Source organism: Triplophysa dalaica, chromosome 25, assembly GCF_015846415.1.
Source record: "Triplophysa dalaica isolate WHDGS20190420 chromosome 25, ASM1584641v1, whole genome shotgun sequence".
In the NCBI taxonomy this organism is placed as follows: domain Eukaryota; kingdom Metazoa; phylum Chordata; class Actinopteri; order Cypriniformes; family Nemacheilidae; genus Triplophysa; species Triplophysa dalaica.
The window spans coordinates 13,190,899-13,207,901 of NC_079566.1; the positions used below are offsets into that span (position 1 = coordinate 13,190,899).

General features: G+C 37.6%; 2 protein-coding genes across 2 annotated transcripts in view; one reads left to right on the top strand and one right to left on the bottom strand.

Moving 5' to 3' along the window:
- si:dkeyp-113d7.10 (zinc finger and SCAN domain-containing protein 21) overlaps positions 1-17,003 on the bottom strand; it is a 57,258-nt gene that overhangs the window by 31,447 nt on the left and 8,808 nt on the right. The window lies entirely within an intron of this gene.
- stx1b (syntaxin 1B) overlaps positions 1-17,003 on the top strand; it is a 36,050-nt gene that overhangs the window by 12,860 nt on the left and 6,187 nt on the right. The window contains exons 2-9 of the mRNA XM_056742107.1: positions 3,555-3,629; positions 4,718-4,817; positions 11,951-12,025; positions 13,602-13,675; positions 14,647-14,755; positions 15,591-15,664; positions 15,886-16,023; positions 16,835-16,945. Of these exons, the coding sequence (XP_056598085.1) occupies positions 3,555-3,629; positions 4,718-4,817; positions 11,951-12,025; positions 13,602-13,675; positions 14,647-14,755; positions 15,591-15,664; positions 15,886-16,023; positions 16,835-16,945 (756 nt within the window). The remainder of the gene's footprint in view (positions 1-3,554; positions 3,630-4,717; positions 4,818-11,950; positions 12,026-13,601; positions 13,676-14,646; positions 14,756-15,590; positions 15,665-15,885; positions 16,024-16,834; positions 16,946-17,003) is intronic.

Here is a 17,003-nt window from a genome sequence, read left to right on the forward strand (position 1 = left end):
CAGGCGTCTGTACATTTAATAAAATTTTTAATAATTTACTCACCCTTATGTCGATTTAACATGTTTGACTATTACTGTTTTTTGCAAAACACAAAATAAGATATTTTGAAGAACTTTGAGAACCAAACAACACCCAACAACATTAGCCCTTATTTACTTCCATTGTATGGACACAAAACCACCGAGACAATTCTCAAAATATCTTCTTTTGATTACCACAGAAAAATGTATTAGATACAAGTTTTGAACAGCAAGAGGGTGAATAAATGTTGGTTAATACAATACATTTTGGTGAACTATCCCTTTAAGAACCTTGGATGTGAGCAGTAGCAGTGTGTTTTCATCCCTGACAGAACAAATCACTTCATCCAGTTCATAATATAAAAATGAGAAATTATGTGTGGGCGAATAAATTATGGCATTTCTTTTTGTTTTCATAGCAACTATATATAATCTTCTAATCATTTACACACCCACATATTGTGAGATAGCACCAAATATATCTAAAACAATACCAAAGAATGCTCCTTCAGAGCATACAATCCCTTGTCATTCAACCACAACAGAGATGAAAAGGGATACAAATTGTTTATTGGTGCCCTGCTGTGACCCCAGTCTAACATGGTAGGAGATTTATCGTCTCCGAACTCTTCCCCCAGACCTTATCTGTGCCTCCCAGCTTTGTACACACAAAATGTGTCCTCCGAAATAAGACATCAAGCACCTGTGCGCAGTCTCGCTGCCGAGAGGCTCCGCTGACCAAATTCAGCCATTAAATGCAGAATCCGCAGGGCCTCCCTGCTTCTGAAATCTGTTGCTATAGAAAATAATTTTGGTGAAGGTCATAAGAGACTGGTACTGCTTTCCCGTAGCTCATTGGTTAGAGCATGGCGCTCGCAACGCCAATGTCATGGGTTCGATCCCAGGGATTGCACATACTCAGATACAAAAAAAATGTATAGTAAAATGCAGTGTAAGTTGCTTTGGATAAAAGCGTCTGCCAAAGGCATCAATTTAAATGTACTGCAGTAGCATAGACATACAGAACACAGGGGAGCCAAAGCCACTCCCAATGAAACCAGATGCTGAGGGGGCAGGGGGAAGGCAGGGCTAGGGAAGGGAGCGGCCAGATAAGAGGAGAAACAGTAGAGTAAACATTAGCGAGGCTGATGAGACAACACGGGAGCCGCTTTCTGACGCTCGGTCATTGTGCTTTGACATGCGATTCTCCCCGCGTGGGGAAATGCATAGAATGCGCCGGTTGAAACAGAAGCGGGGGATAAAATGACGAATCAATAAGCGATTGTCAGTTTAAAAGTAGACATCATAGGGTTCACCTTTGCTCGTGGGGAAGAGATGTTATTGTCATTATCTGATGACAGGAGAATGAAAATAGCCTCTGCATAAATTAAATGACGTTTGGTGCTGATAAAACGGCTGATGAACCTCACTTATCTGGCAGACGGTTGCGTCCAGCCAAGCGCTACTGTCAAAATATCACAACCAGTCACTTGCATACAGCGTCCGATTTATTTCATTACCAAAAATATCATCGGCATAAAGGTTTGAATGGAAAATGACAGTAATATATTGACTTGATATCTCATTTATTTCTCCATGACATCAATGAGATTAAATGCAGGGCCAATGGAAACTTTAGTCTCTTGCGTCTCAAATATTTCTCCTAAGAAATAGGCAGAAAGAGTTTCAGAAAATACCTCAACAATATCACAAAGTCAGATCAGATTTGGCAAGTGTGTAATATTATTGAATATCTGAATATGAAGTCAACCATTTCTCATCGGATTTACCCATAATACACATTATTTTACCTCTACAATCTACATTTATTTTATACCTCCAGACTCTCTCAATTTTCTTATTTGTTTCTATTATTATATCCTAAATGGATACTTTGCTAGCAAATAAAAATGTCCCAATGTTTTACTCACACTCAAGGCATCCTAACTGTATATGGTTTTCTTCTTGAAGAATGACGCAGTCAGAGTTATAATATAACTATCATTTTACTTCCAAGTGGTATAATGGGAGTAAATGGGTGATGACTTTTTGAAGCTCCAAAAAGTGCATCCATCGATCAAATAACTGCTCGACACAGCTCCGTTGTCTAAACAAAAGTCTTCTGAATCGAATCATTTGACAAAGTGTTTGTTTAAGAGAACTATCCATATTGACAGCGATATAAGCGCTGACGTCTGACTTCCGTCATCTCTCGAATGCATGTGAACCAGAGGCTTGTTTTTCCTCCAAATGACGGTGACGAAAGCTCCCGCCAGAGTAGACGCTATCCTATTGGAACAAAACGAAGAAAGCAGTGTTCGTCTCCAGAGTGTACGACCACCCTGCGTCATCTGCCGGAAAAACAAGCCTCTGGTTCACGTCTATTCGAGAGATGACGGAAGATAGACATCAACATTAATAGCACTGTCATTATGGATATTTCTCTTAAACAAATGCATCAAATGCTATAAAAGAGGAACCTCTGTTAAATTTCCTTTGGGTTGGAAATCGCATGCATGTAAATCTGTGTGAAATGAGATTTTCTTTTTCGGTGGTATCATTGTCTGTCCTTTCCTCTTTACAAGTGTAATATCTGCACCCTGCTCTTTTTATAATTTTTTTATCACAGTTCATAAGATATCAAAAGCCTGTTTGAGGAGTTCGTAAAAACAGTGACTCAAAACATCACATCTCATTTTATAAGCAAAATCAATATCCGGAATTTGCAGGGAATTGTAATCCCGCCAGATTTTCCACGAACATTCCCACTACAGTTTACTGCATGTGAAGATTCCAGATCAATCTCCCGTCTGTCAGTTTAATATATGTTTCCTCCATTATATAGGCCTTTTATTGGGTGGGAAGCAGTCTGGCTCAAACGGGAGGCTATATTGATTCCCTGGAGATAAGCAGGACTTTGGAAAGGGGTACAGTTTTTACGTCTAGATGCGCCGGAGATCTGTCTTAACGTTCTGTCTGATGTGGATTGTCTGTACAGCTAATCTGAAAAAGGCCTCCAGCTATCCCCAATTCTCAGCCCAATACAAGCAAATTATGTTTTAAATGTGCCACTCTCTGCTCATTTGAAAAAATGTGATTTGCATTCGGCCTACTTTATTCTATATGAGAAAGTAGTGATCATTTATACACATGCATGGGCTGAACCATTAATACCGGTCCGTTCTCGTGGAGCAGAGGGGTCTCGTATCACTCTGAAGGGGTTGTTTTTGTGATAACGACCGTCTGAATGTACATTATCCCGCTTATTACTCGCCTACCTACCACTTAAGAAAATAATTGCACACAAAATATTGATTTGGGATTTAATATTTCATTAGTTATTTTATTACGTGAAACATTTACGATGCCCAGTAAAGAAGCTCATGTGAACAGTCTCCCGAGATGTGTTAGAGTCATTGAGAAACATCAGATGGGCCAATCAGAATCAAGTATTCCAGAAAGCCGTATTATTATCTTTATTTCACGAAACTTGCTTTGACATCCCAGTCTTAACTGATGTTGTTTTTTTACAGGCTAAGGACAGTGATGATGATGAAGAAGTCGTTCACGTTGACCGAGATCACTTTATGGATGAATTTTTTGAACAGGTAAGATTAACCTTGAGTAAATGTCAGAGGACCCAGCCATGGGCACCTGTTGTTTTGAGTGGGCACCGCTGTCACCGAGTCACTGATGCCCGAGGCGTGATTAAAAGATTAAAAATTTTTTTAGGGAGATTTAAATATAATGTAATTTAGGGTAGTCTAGTGGCACAGTTTGATGGACATGATATAGAACAGAGGTTGAAATCCGATTCTGTCATGTAATAATTGTAAAGAAAATTATTATAAAAAAAAAAAATGTACAGACCAAAACGATCATCGTTTTGATCATCAATCGCCGCTGTCGCGTCCGAGAACTCGTGCCCATCCCTAGTTGATGACAACATTTTCAGCTTTTCTGTGATTTGTACATTTCAGAATATTAAAAAATTAGAGACCACTCTAGTCTCCAGCCCAGTTCTTCTTAAAAATACATGTTAACATTAGATTTGTTTTTAAAAATGAGTTTGAACCTGTTTTAACTGTAATTTTCAATTTAAAAAACATTGCATCTTTTTTGTTATTGTGACTAGTTCGTCCAGTTATTGTTTTCTGAAAAGAAATGCAAATAGAAATACAGTTGACAGTGGTTCACAGAAGAGAACAAAAATTATAATTTTACCTAAACATACACATGGGTCAAAGACAAAAAAGGGTTCAAGCATAAAAACTTTAAGTGTAATAATGCATTTAATTGTTATTGTTAAAAAAATGAAAACGTTTTCGGTTTAATTTAATTGCATTTTTGTTTATGTTTTTCATGACCTCTCGGTATAGAAATGTATAAATGGAGCAATCGCTCCGCCCATTTTTGTAACACTGTCCGAACAAATTTTGCATGCTCAAAGTCAAATCTGACCGCTGCATTAGAAAGAAAAAATAAATACATAAAAATTAAATTAATTAATTTCATATACATAAAAATGTTAGCGAGATAGTTCTGTGCAGATTTGCACATTTCAAACTAATATTTACTTTTCCCTGAAAATAATTGTTTTGTTTCTAGTTGCATTTAAATGTACTTTGCACATTAGGAATGCATAGTACAGATCTGAACCAAGTCAACCACATTTCGATGCATGTTTCTCTGACAGGTGGAGGAGATCCGCGGCTGTATTGAAAAGCTGTCAGAGGATGTAGAACAGGTGAAGAAGCAGCACAGTGCCATTCTAGCAGCACCTAACCCTGATGAAAGTGAGTTTAACCAATCGCCATTCACCACGCTTTGTATCTATGCTGAACATCTACGAACAAGCATCCATGCTTCTTTCATGTGAACGAAATGAAAATACTCCCTCTAGAATCCTGTTAAAAACCACCTCCAATATATCTTACATGTTATTCCATTGAGAATGAGAGTAATATCATTTGTGCTAGCTGTAATATATTAGATTCCTGCCACATTGTTGTGTTGAGGGTCCACCGAGCCATTCATATTTGCTTAAGAATATTTAATTATTATCCAAAATATGTTTTTCTTGAGTCCATCTAAGGTCTAACCGATGGGAAAAACATAGACATATTTCTATAGAGTGAAGTACATGAGCTGAGCGTATGTGACGCCTCACAGGGAGATCTCGTCTGGTACTTAAATGCACAAATTCAACATGTTTGACCTCCTCCATATCTCCCTCCAAGTTCAAACCATCAATTCATCCGAATACATGTGTAAAGCAACCAGAAACTCATAAATAAATTCATAATATATTCACAATTCAAGGCAAGATAGACTGCACAGAAAGCAATGTAATGGAAATATGGATCATGTATTTTTATATTACACACTTTAAAAAGGAAAAAAACTCATTCTGGTGTCATTTATCCACATTTTTTTGTGATCTACAAAAGAAAGTCACGCATCTAGTAAAATGACATAAGAGTGAGTAAATGACAACAGAAATTACATTCACAATATAGGCCTATATTCAAATGGACATCTTCACAAAATTAAAAAAGGTTTAGCTCACAGGCAGTGACAATGCAGAAATGATGTCAGAGGTTTAAATTCCAGAAACTGTTTATCACTTTTTGGCCTGCACGAGCTCTATGACTTTACTGCAGTCCTGTGGTAAGATATACGAGCGTTCTTGATGAAAATCTATTCGAGCATTTCTTCAATACCTTGCATTTGTGCCACCCACTCTACGAGAGGCATCGCCCCCACATCAAACATCAAACCCACACGACTCATAGTGCACCAACCCACACTCCATCTACAGCGCCTTTTTCTCTAGCTCCTAAAAAATCTTGCTTACCTCATCCTTCCCCAGCAACACTCTTCAATTACAGCAAGAGTGTATTTCATTACTGTATTCTCTCTGACTAATGTGTGAGGTCATTCTAAAGCCCAAACTCTTGGTGATTTCCTTTAGGCTACTTAAACATTTACACGTTGATATGAATTAGAATCCATTTCCATTTTAAAACGTCCAAAAGCGATGCCGTTGTTATTTTATTTTGAAAGTATATTTCATCTTAATAGAGCCGAGTGCAGCTTTTTCCAGGATTGTGCAATCCAAGACAGGGAATTTAAAAGATTTCTTTCGTAATATAAAGTCTTTATTGTGACGTTCACAGGTTAAGAATGAGTTCAAGTTATAAAACAGATCAGCGGTTCCCAAACAGGCGTATGCGAGGTAACAATGAAGATTACATTTACCAGACGCTTTTATCCAAAGCAACTTACAAAAAGGTAAACAATCTTTGCAGCCTTTAATGACCCAAAAATACAGCCACAAAATAAATGAAGAGACCATTCCAAATTCTTTAAAATGTCATTCCAGTCCAGTGTCTGTTGAATTTCAACAAAATCAAACCTCAGGAGTGACATGAAAATCATCCAACAGCAATGTGATGACTGACAGCATGACCAGACTAATGAAAACTGTGATAAAACCCAGGTTATCACAAAAAAATACCTAAATTTATGTAGAAATATAAATTTAAAAGTGAACATGAACTTATTTTCTGTACAGTATTAAAGTCTGAAAATCTTTTCGGTTATTTTTAACCCTTCCAGCTTTTACTTTCTGCAAATAAACTCACATAGAAACAATATTTGATTTGAAATTTGCTAGGAAAATTCATATTTGTTCAAAGACTGAAACAAAATTTATCATTTTATATTTACATTTAGTCAATAAGTAGACGCTTTTATCCAAAGCGACTTACAAAGAGTTTAGGGAGCAATAAGCAATATGTCATACAGAAGCAATAACACAATAGGTGCCAAAACATAGTTACTGGTTTCAACAAAAGCACTACCTTGGTGGTATTTTACCTAAACACTTACCTATAAATAGTAAAATAAAATAAAACGATATTGAAATGGTCTCTTAATTATTTTCCGAGGCTCTATATTCTCTTTGGTCAATATGTCCGGCATTTAATCGTAACTGGATTGAATTTGCATTCTCTGTCCCACCTGAAACAAACTTGCGGTTTCATGAGCGAGAAAGGTTCACTGTCCATCTCCATCTGCTCACAACTCTTCACGCCATTGTCAATCCCACAATCCACATCGAGAACATGACACTTTACTTTAAAAGCACTAAATGCAGCTCTTAGCTCCTACTAGCATGAAAAACAAGAACAGACATACCATGGTGTAGAAACTGATTAAGACTCTCTCGATAAGTTTCTTCACATGCATCCTTCTTAATAATGGGCCTTTTATTCTATTGTTGTGAGAAATAACTTGCTTGATATAAGGGTGTTACTTTGTACACATTTAATAGTGATGCATTATTTAAATATGGGCTACATAGGATGTTAAACAGAATATGCTATATTAATATAGTAAACTATGTGTTTGAGTCCATTTAGAGTGGGTATACAGAAGAATATTTATTGCTTGAATTGTACCAGATTGTTAAAACTTTGGAAAGCACAGAAATACATTACTGAAGAGTTCCAGAATCTGTATTTTTCTGTAGTCTATTTCTGTTCTGGCCAAAACTATTACAATGCTGATATTTCACTTTTTGCATGGAGGCCCTCAATGTGCCCTCAGATCGGCCCTGATTAGTTCAAGACATCCGCAGCCTACGGATGACTCAGCTGCTGTGGATGAATCTCTAATACACAATGTCTTCAAAGTGCATCTGACTACATGTTCTTCCTGCAATGCATGTTTGTTTTATTTTCTGTTGCATGCTTGTGCATCATTTCTTTCTGTTTTTTTTTTATTTTGCTTCTCCTGTCTGTTTTCATGCAGCATGAAGGAATCGCCTAAGGAAGCCCGTGAAGTTGAGTGTCTGTCTGACATTGTGAGCCAGGTGCAAAGAGGAGAACTCTTAAAGGAATGAATAAAAAATAAGCCTCGTTCTATTAACCAGTCTTCGTGTTGTTCCAAAACCTTTTTTTAATCTGTGAAACAGAAAAGTGAAGCAGAATGTCTGAACTGCTGTGATGATTTACTGTATATAGCCAGACTCATAAAAGGACAAGGACGCACCACAGATTGTAAAAATATTCCATATAACTTGAACATAGGGTTGGGCGATGTCTACAAAATTGGCATCGGACGATGGCTACAGTGAAGCGTTATTAATTGATGTGCGTGTGGCACGAGCGGCCCAGAGACACATCTTCTTTATACAGCGCGAGCTGTGCAGTTATAAATTCAACCGTGTGTCATCTGTACAGCACGAGCTTCACAGTTATAAAGTGTGGCTAGATTGTTTTCTTATTCTGATGTTATATTCAATCAAAGAGTTACAAAGTGAGGCAATGCGAGCTGCGCAAACTAAAACTGCGCGTCTTCTTTATACAGTGCGAGCTCCACTGTTATTCTGATGTTATATTCAACAAAAGTTATAAAGTGAGGCGCGTCTTCTTTATACAAGGCTAGCTGCGCGTCTCTTCTTTATACAATGCAGCCTGCGCAGACAAGCGTCTTCTTTATACAGTTATAAAGTCAGGCGGGTCTGCACAAACTAAATATGCGCGTCCTCTTTATACAGTGCGAGCTTCAATGTGATTCTGATGTTATATTCAATAAAAGAGTTATAAAGTGAGGCGCGTCTTCTTTATACAAGGCTAGCTGCACGCGTCGTCTTTATACAGTTATAAAGTCAAGCGGGTCTGCGCAAACTGCGCATCCCTGTAATACAGCGCAAGCTCTACAGTTGAAAAGTCAGGCTAGTCTGATCTGTTCAATGGGAGGTTTTATATCCGATTAGCATTGTTCATATTTGTTTCCAACACGATTTCCAGCCTCAGTGGCGAAAGTGAAACATTTGTTGGAATCACAGTTGTGATGTCTATCAGCCATCGGTGATGGACGAAGGCATCGTCTATCGACCCAACCCTCCAAAAACTTCAAATATACAGTCTAGCTATACAATTGAAACTTCAAATCCCTTTCCACAGTCCTTGTAATGAAAACAGAATTCTCAGACATTCTGCCTAAGATCCTTTTGTTTCTCACGGCATAAAGAAATCTGAAGTGACATCCAAATGATTTTCTTCTGAAATATCCTCAAGCTTTCTACTGTTCTCCTCTTCGTATCATCCTTCTCTAGTTGTGCTTGTGTGTAGACCCCCTGTCCCTGTGTTTTATTGAGCATAATGTGTATGGAAGTCTTTAAGGTATGTTTTCAAGGACCGTTCCTCTTTATTTTCTTCTGAAAGCCTTCAGTCACAGGTTTAATACATAAACAAAAAGACAGATGCTGTGATATCATTTAGTAAATGCCTTTTATCCACAGTCTGTTGTAGAATGGTTTGCTCAAGAGGACAGTTTCGGGATAAAATCTCAGTTACTTGCTAGTTCATGAGTCATCTCTATTTGGAACTGGCAAACATTGCGTTAGCTGCTTAGATCCTTTACAAAGAACGCAGTCCCCCATCGCCCCCAAGTGATACAGCATTATTGTAATCTCAGTAACATTTCAGTTTCAGGGTCATTTCTTCTAGATCAAAAGCATTTAGATCAACCCAAGATCTCCATGAAGCTAGCACAAGTATATTTCTATTTTCAGACAGAATAGTAGTAAACTTGAATATGATATGTATTGATATATGAAACTGTATATGACCTGATATCATTATATTTACACTTTTTTGTGAATATTTCGCAAAACACAGAATAGTAGATGTGACAAAGGCAGTTTGCTAAAATATTAGCGAAAGGCAAAGCTTGTGAATCTTGCAATCCATCCCTATTCTACTGACTAAAATTGTGACCTCGAGGAAGAAAGTGACCTCTGTTGGCTCTGCCGGTGACTAATGGCAACCTCTTTGAAGTAGTCCATTAAAACATTTCGCTCAATCATCTTAAATGACTAAATTAGCCATCAAATTTATAGCATCTACTGAACTCTTACGCCCCCAAGGTTCCTTACGCTGCTCCGGGGGGGGGGGGGGGGGGGGTTACGCTGGCACGTACAACTGACCTGCATTTCTTTTCTCCTATTCCTCAGGCATGGGTGATATCTGGTCTGTTCTGCATGTTTGTTTTCTATAGGTGTTTCTACTGTTTTTTGTGTAGTTAGTTTGTATTCATTTACTGTACATGTGCATTGCTTAAACAGCTGGCCAAATAATATCGCCTTCTGGACCTGAAATGTTTTGCAGAGACCTCTCAGGTGTAGATTTATATGTGCTATTATAGTGGCAGCTGCTTAAAAAAGTACAAAAGAGAATAATGTAAGAGAGCTATTAAAGTCATCTACAGTTGTGGGTGTGACAAGAAACATCCTTGTAGGTAAAATCGATCTCTGGACCACGAGCGAAAAAAAGCTGACATGAGACAATGGCTCGTGTTCACAAAGCAGGAAAGAGCCGTAGCGCATTTATCTGGCCGTAAGGACAACAGTGTGCAAATATTATGATGTTAACTCCGTGACAGAAGATACTTTACACTTTTGTTCAATCGATTGACAGACGAACTGGCCACACCCTGACTACAGCATTTTAACAGACAAGTGACTTAACTGATGAAAGGGTAATGCAGCTTTGTAAACACTATATAAAGCATTTCGTAATGTACATTTTGTCCTTAAAATGGCATAAATAATACATTTCTTCGTTTTTAAATCATGATGACATCAGGAATGACATGGTAAACAATATTATCCATCCCTTATATCCTATCATAAAACCCTTATATTATTAAACCCCTGTGTGATTGTATTTATTTCATTTGTGTTTTCCTAAATGTTGTATGTGACTGTAAAGAGCCGACTGTTACAACGTCAAGGGATTGTTCCCAAAATCTACAATTTCTGTCATCATTTATTCACCTTCATGTCATTCGAAACCTTTCTTTCTGCTGCAAACACAAAAAAAGATATTTTGAGAAATGTGGTTTTGTGTTCATACCACGGAGGGCAATGAGGTTCAGTGTTGTTTGTGTACCGACATTCTTCAAATTATCTTCTTTTGTGTAGGTAATACAGATATGTTCTAATGAACTGTAATTGAATTTATTATCTCTTTAACATGAAGACAAGACTCATACGTTATAACAAATTCTTTTCCTGCCCAATCATAAAGCCATACTGATGTTAACATTATAGAGAAGAAAAATGCAACTTCTGTGGCTGGAGAAATAAAAGTAGCGAGGCATTGGATTAGTCATAGGAAGGTGGAGTGTGTGGGAGAGCTGAGGTGGAGTCCAGAGAGAAAGAGAGAGAGAGAGAGAACGCCACTGCAGCGGCTATCAATCAACACATGACTGCAGCCTGCAGTCCGGACACACATCCACAGTTCAACCACACAACACTCACAACAACATTAAATGAGCTGTGATATTTTTAAAGGTTAAAGCCTTTACACAGCAAAAAGCAGGTACCCATCAATAACAGGGTTTGTTGAAATCACAAACAAACCATTCCAGTGTAAAACTGTAGAACCACACACGTTTTATAAGTGCACATTAGACAACAGGTTTGTGTGTCTCCGGTTAATTTCTGAATCGTAGCAGTGCGTCTGTCAAGTTCATTTAGCAAACGTTAATTAAAAAAATGTAATGGGTCACATGACATAATATAATATATAATGTTGCTCAATTGCATTTAAAACTTAAAGGCCCGGTTTCACAGACACAGTTTAGCTTAAGCCAGGACTATGCCATAGTCGAATTGAGATGTTTTTTCGCTTTTATAAAACTGCCTTAGAAGAAAACATTACTGTTATGCATCTCAATACAAAACAATGGTAAATATATATTTTAAGACATTTCTGGGAAACGTTATATTCAGTTAAAACAGGTCACACATTCATTTTAGTCTGGGACTAGCCTTGAGCCTTGTCTGTGAAACAGGGCCAAAATTGTTTATATTTAAACCCGTTCTTTTTGTATTCTCGTTGTATTTTAACAGAGACCAAGCAGGAGTTGGAGGACCTCACAGCTGACATCAAGAAGACAGCCAATAAAGTGCGCTCTAAATTAAAAGGTACTAAAGACACGCAGTGAAAATCAGAGATTGACTTTATTGCATATGCATTTGTAGGAGTTTTTAAATGAATCACTCAAAGTTATTTGCTAAGTTTGCGCTTATCATTGTACTGCTATTTGCTGCTTTATTTATCGGCCAAAGAACTTGTCTCAAACCCTGTACTACTTTGCACTGATCTTGGTACATTGTGTTGGTCAGTATGGGAATGCGCCTGTTCAGTAAAACACCCGCAAAATTTCCTCTCCCATCAGGGTTTATTTTTTATTGCACTCTTGCGCTATTTTGCCCTGTTTAGTAAATCTGGCCCTATGTGAGGTCTTTATGTACTCTTAAAAGTTGGCAAATTGAACACTTTTCGTTTTTTTAAAACAACGACCGAACATGTTTTATACCCCCATTTTTGTGGATTAATCCTCGATTAATGATTTCAATAAATGTTTTATATGGACAGTGGATGGGCCTTTCGTAGGGAACATTACAGTATGACTACATGGTGCATAAAACTTTTATTTTGGAAGAGCGGGGAAACATTTCCATGATATGTCCTTTTAATTATTAATGTGAAGTTTTGCCTAGTGTAGGTCAGAAGAGATCTGACAGGACAGCATGGGTTTTACTTTCTTTATACATTTTTCCAGTATTAACTCGTTGTGAATGTGCACGTTATTCCAAAGAAAAAAGTTTGTGTTTGTAATCTTTCATCAACATAATAGCTTTCCAATCCAAACACCTGTTTTAGGCATTTCACATTCTGAAAATTCCAAAAGGATAAACTCAAGTCCCGTCCTACATTTGTTTGTCGTCTAGACGCCTACAGATGTAGCCAGTGATGGTGTACACAGCTCCCTCTGAACTAAATGAAGTGAGAATCCTATTGTGCGTCAAAGTGGACAATGAGATACATCGTCCTTTAGAGATTAAGAGTCTTGTTATTACTTCAGGACCGTTTTATCCGATAGCTTGTTTGTATGCACTTAAAGTGTAGCAGATCAGTCAACCAATTACTGTGAATTTAATCATCGGCTAGTTGCTGTGAAACCTCTATAACCCTTGTAACCAGGTAACTAAAGCGAGACAACTGCTATATGATTATATTTACTCAGATTATGTCCATAGAGATGTATAAAACAGAACAATGTAAGGCTATATTTGCTTTAACAATTTGTTTTTATTGTTTTTTGGCTTGTATTGCCTTCCCATAAGGGCAGTAAATCGCTCTCCTGCTCTTTCTCATTCACAACTCCTTCCTGGTGGAACATTCTTCCTATCTCTGTCCGTTCAACCACATCTCTCACAACATTTAAAAAACTACTTAAAACCCATCTCTTCTGTGAATACTTGACAAACAAATGAGAAAAAAAAAATACACTAACCCTTTCTCTCAACAGGTAGTGGTCTAGCTTTTGTTGAAACCAGTAACTTTGTATTGGTACCTAATGTATTATGGCTCCTGTATGAACTATCGCTTATTGCTCCTAAACTCTTTGTAAGTCGCTTTGGATAAAAGCGTCTGCTAAATGTAAATGTCTAAATGTAAATGTTTTATCAAGTGTTTTTTTTCACTATGCCTCAGCAATCGAACAAAGTATCGAGCAGGAGGAAGGTTTGAACAGATCGTCTGCAGATTTGCGAATCCGTAAGACACAGGTATGTAAAAGATAAAAATCAAACGTGATGTCTCTCATGTCACATGTCAAAACATTATTTCTATTAATCTACCGATAATAATATTGTTCGTACATATTGTGCATATATGTTCTTAAAACAATCATTTTTTTTTATTAATGTGATATAGTTCCTACTGCATTTTCTGATTTATTTTATTTTAAAAGCCTTTTTAATGTCATAGATCTGAAAATATTTCTCAAAAATATAAACAACATGAAGCCGGTTAAAACAAACCCCTCATGTTAACCAAATCCTTAGTTATTGCTCAGATGTTGCTCTTTCAAAGCTTGTGAAGATCTCAGTCATGTTTCTTTTCAGTATAAACATGGTCTCAGATATTTATTTTTAAATTGCTCAGGAGATGAGATTTGAGATGAGTTCATTTTGAGATATTCAATAATATTGACCTATGATTGCAAATCTGAGCTGTTTGTGACATTGTTAAGATCTCTCCTGAAACTCTAATGGATACATTTGTGAGATTTCTGGGTATTTTTCTTGGGAGAACTATCTGAGAAGCAGGAGAGCAATGTTTTACATTATGTCTGGGAGACATAATTGAGATGTTAAAAAGATCTCATCTGTGACTTTCATTCTGGATAACTTGAGGGTTTTCTTAACTTAAGGGGTTTGTTGCAACTGACCTTCAACATGTTTAATGCATTTTGTGAAAACCAGAGAGAGACACACTTCCTGTGACCTCTGCCCTCCCGCTGAGAAACTCTGTGAAACCCCCTCCGTAGCGCCATCTGCTGTTTACATGGAAGTCACGTGCGGTAATCTCAAAAACTGCAGTAAAATCAGCCCGCTTTCACAGCGGTCACACTCAGCCCACGATACCATCAAACCGAACTGCCTACTGGCAGCGAGTATACTCACGACCTGGATTCCCCCCAAACAACTCCCAACATTCCTACGTCTCTAACCTGCTTCCCTCCACATCTCCACAGCATTCCACGCTGTCACGCAAGTTTGTGGAAGTGATGACAGAGTACAACACCACGCAGTCCAAATACAGGGACCGCTGCAAGGACCGCATTCAGAGACAACTGGAAATTAGTGAGTCCTCCGAGCACGAATCTAGACACATGTACACCCACACGCAACAGGCTAATAACAACCTCCACATTACTGAAAAAACAGAGCCATTTGTGTCCTTCACATACATGTGTGGAGAAACCTCTTAAACCACCAATAGCTGTTTTTTCTAAATCTGACATTTAGTTGGCATAATGTTTGATTACATAGACTTGAAATTATGTGCCTGTCAACCCTGTTACTGAAATACAGCTATGGAAAAATCCAAACCACACAATTTACTATTTATGGATGTGTTGAAGTCATAGCTTTTGTTTTATTCTATGAACTAGTGACAATATCTTTCACAAATATCAAATGAAAGTATTTCCAATTGTTTGCAGAAAATTGAAAAAGCACAAATTCGAAAAAATATGTTTTTTTTATATTTTGAATACTTAAAAGAAAACAAGGTCATATTCATGTTTCAACAACACAATACTTTCGTTAGATTTTGGGATCTGCTAAGAAATGAATATATTATAGCAACTTTCATGTATCTTTCACTTTGCTGTTGGGTGGTTTAATGTCATTCCTGTGGTTTGTTTTCCAATTCTGAAATTATCACAACACATCTTTAAAGGGAAAACGGGATGTGCTTTGTAATTTTTCTGTGGCTGTATCTTTCAAATACTATAAGCAGTAAAATTTTCATAAACTTCAACTTGTTCATAACCAAGTTGCATAATATCCCAACATATTCAGTTTAAATGTACCTTTAATATTATTAATTATCTGTCCTCATTGGAAAAGGCATCTGTGTCAAAGAATGATCAAGGTAGATAAAAAAACATTGTGCTTCTTATTCTTTATTTAGCTGGCAGAACAACCACCAATGAGGAGCTGGAGGATATGCTGGAGAGCGGGAAGCTTGCCATCTTTACTGATGATGTACGTTCAACATTTTATACTAAAAGTACTTCATTCTCAAGTCAACTACATACCATTCATTGCTTTTGATGTTTTAATTGTGCTCATAATACATTTATTTTGTAAAAATATGGTTTTCTAAGTGTGAACCTGATAATAGTTTTTTGTCTAAAAACTGTCTGTGCAAATGTATGTTAATACCAGTAAAACAAATGAAATTCTTCTGATTCTCTGCTGAACAGATCAAGATGGACTCTCAGATGACCAAGCAGGCACTAAATGAGATTGAGACCCGACACACTGAGATCATCAAGTTGGAGAACAGCATTCGTGAGCTGCACGACATGTTTGTGGATATGGCCATGCTGGTGGAGAGTCAGGTAAAACTCACTCTTTTGACGCAAGTCCTCTATGTTACAGCCAACTTAGGACCATGTGCTTTACACCTTCCCTTAAAGAGCCTATTGTGCTCGCGACATTTTGGTTTCCCTATTTACATGGCAGACTTTGCAAGAGCAAAGACTGGACGCTTCTCCAGAGAGGAAAGGCATCTACAGGACAAGCCAGATTTTTATCTTTATGTCCACAGTAATCATCTTTTACATTGTACTCCATTTATTTTTATATTTGCCATAATTGTGTGCTGCTGAACTTCCCTCTGAGTAATAAATAAAGTGAAAGCGCATTGTGGACCCGCCCAGAGGCGCATTTTCTACTAACGCGCTAATTAAAAAAAAAAATATTGTGCCATTGACTATAGACCAGGTTTGAGTTGGTCTATGGCGCAGTCTATTCTCAGTTCCTCAAAACAGCAACATGCCAACAATGCACCTGAAAACACCTCTTTTTTTTAGACCAGCACGCCCATGGGCTCACAAATGAGCGCACATGCATTTGCTATTTAAACAATGCAGCGCAGGACGGGAAAATGAGAACTGCGTCGGGCTGAAACTAGCAAAAAAGCCTTGCAATTTAAATTCAACAAGACAACAAGAGATTTTCCACATGACCAAGGACAACGGAAATTGTGTAGGTGATATTGCTATACAATGGCTTCATGTTGAGTAAAAAGGACAAGTGTCTTGCTCAAGGACATAGCAGTGATAACTCAAGGATACGCCACGGTTGGATTTCCAACTGCAGCGTGTGCTTATGTTGATATTAAAGTACTTGTTTTTTTGTCATTTTCAGGGAGAAATGATTGACAGAATCGAGTATAACGTGGAACACTCTGTGGACTATGTAGAGAGAGCAGTTTCAGACACCAAGAAGGCTGTCAAATACCAGAGTCAGGCACGCAAGGTAAAACATGACGTCCCTCTCAGCTGTTACACCTGACATCTTTAATGTACAATGATTC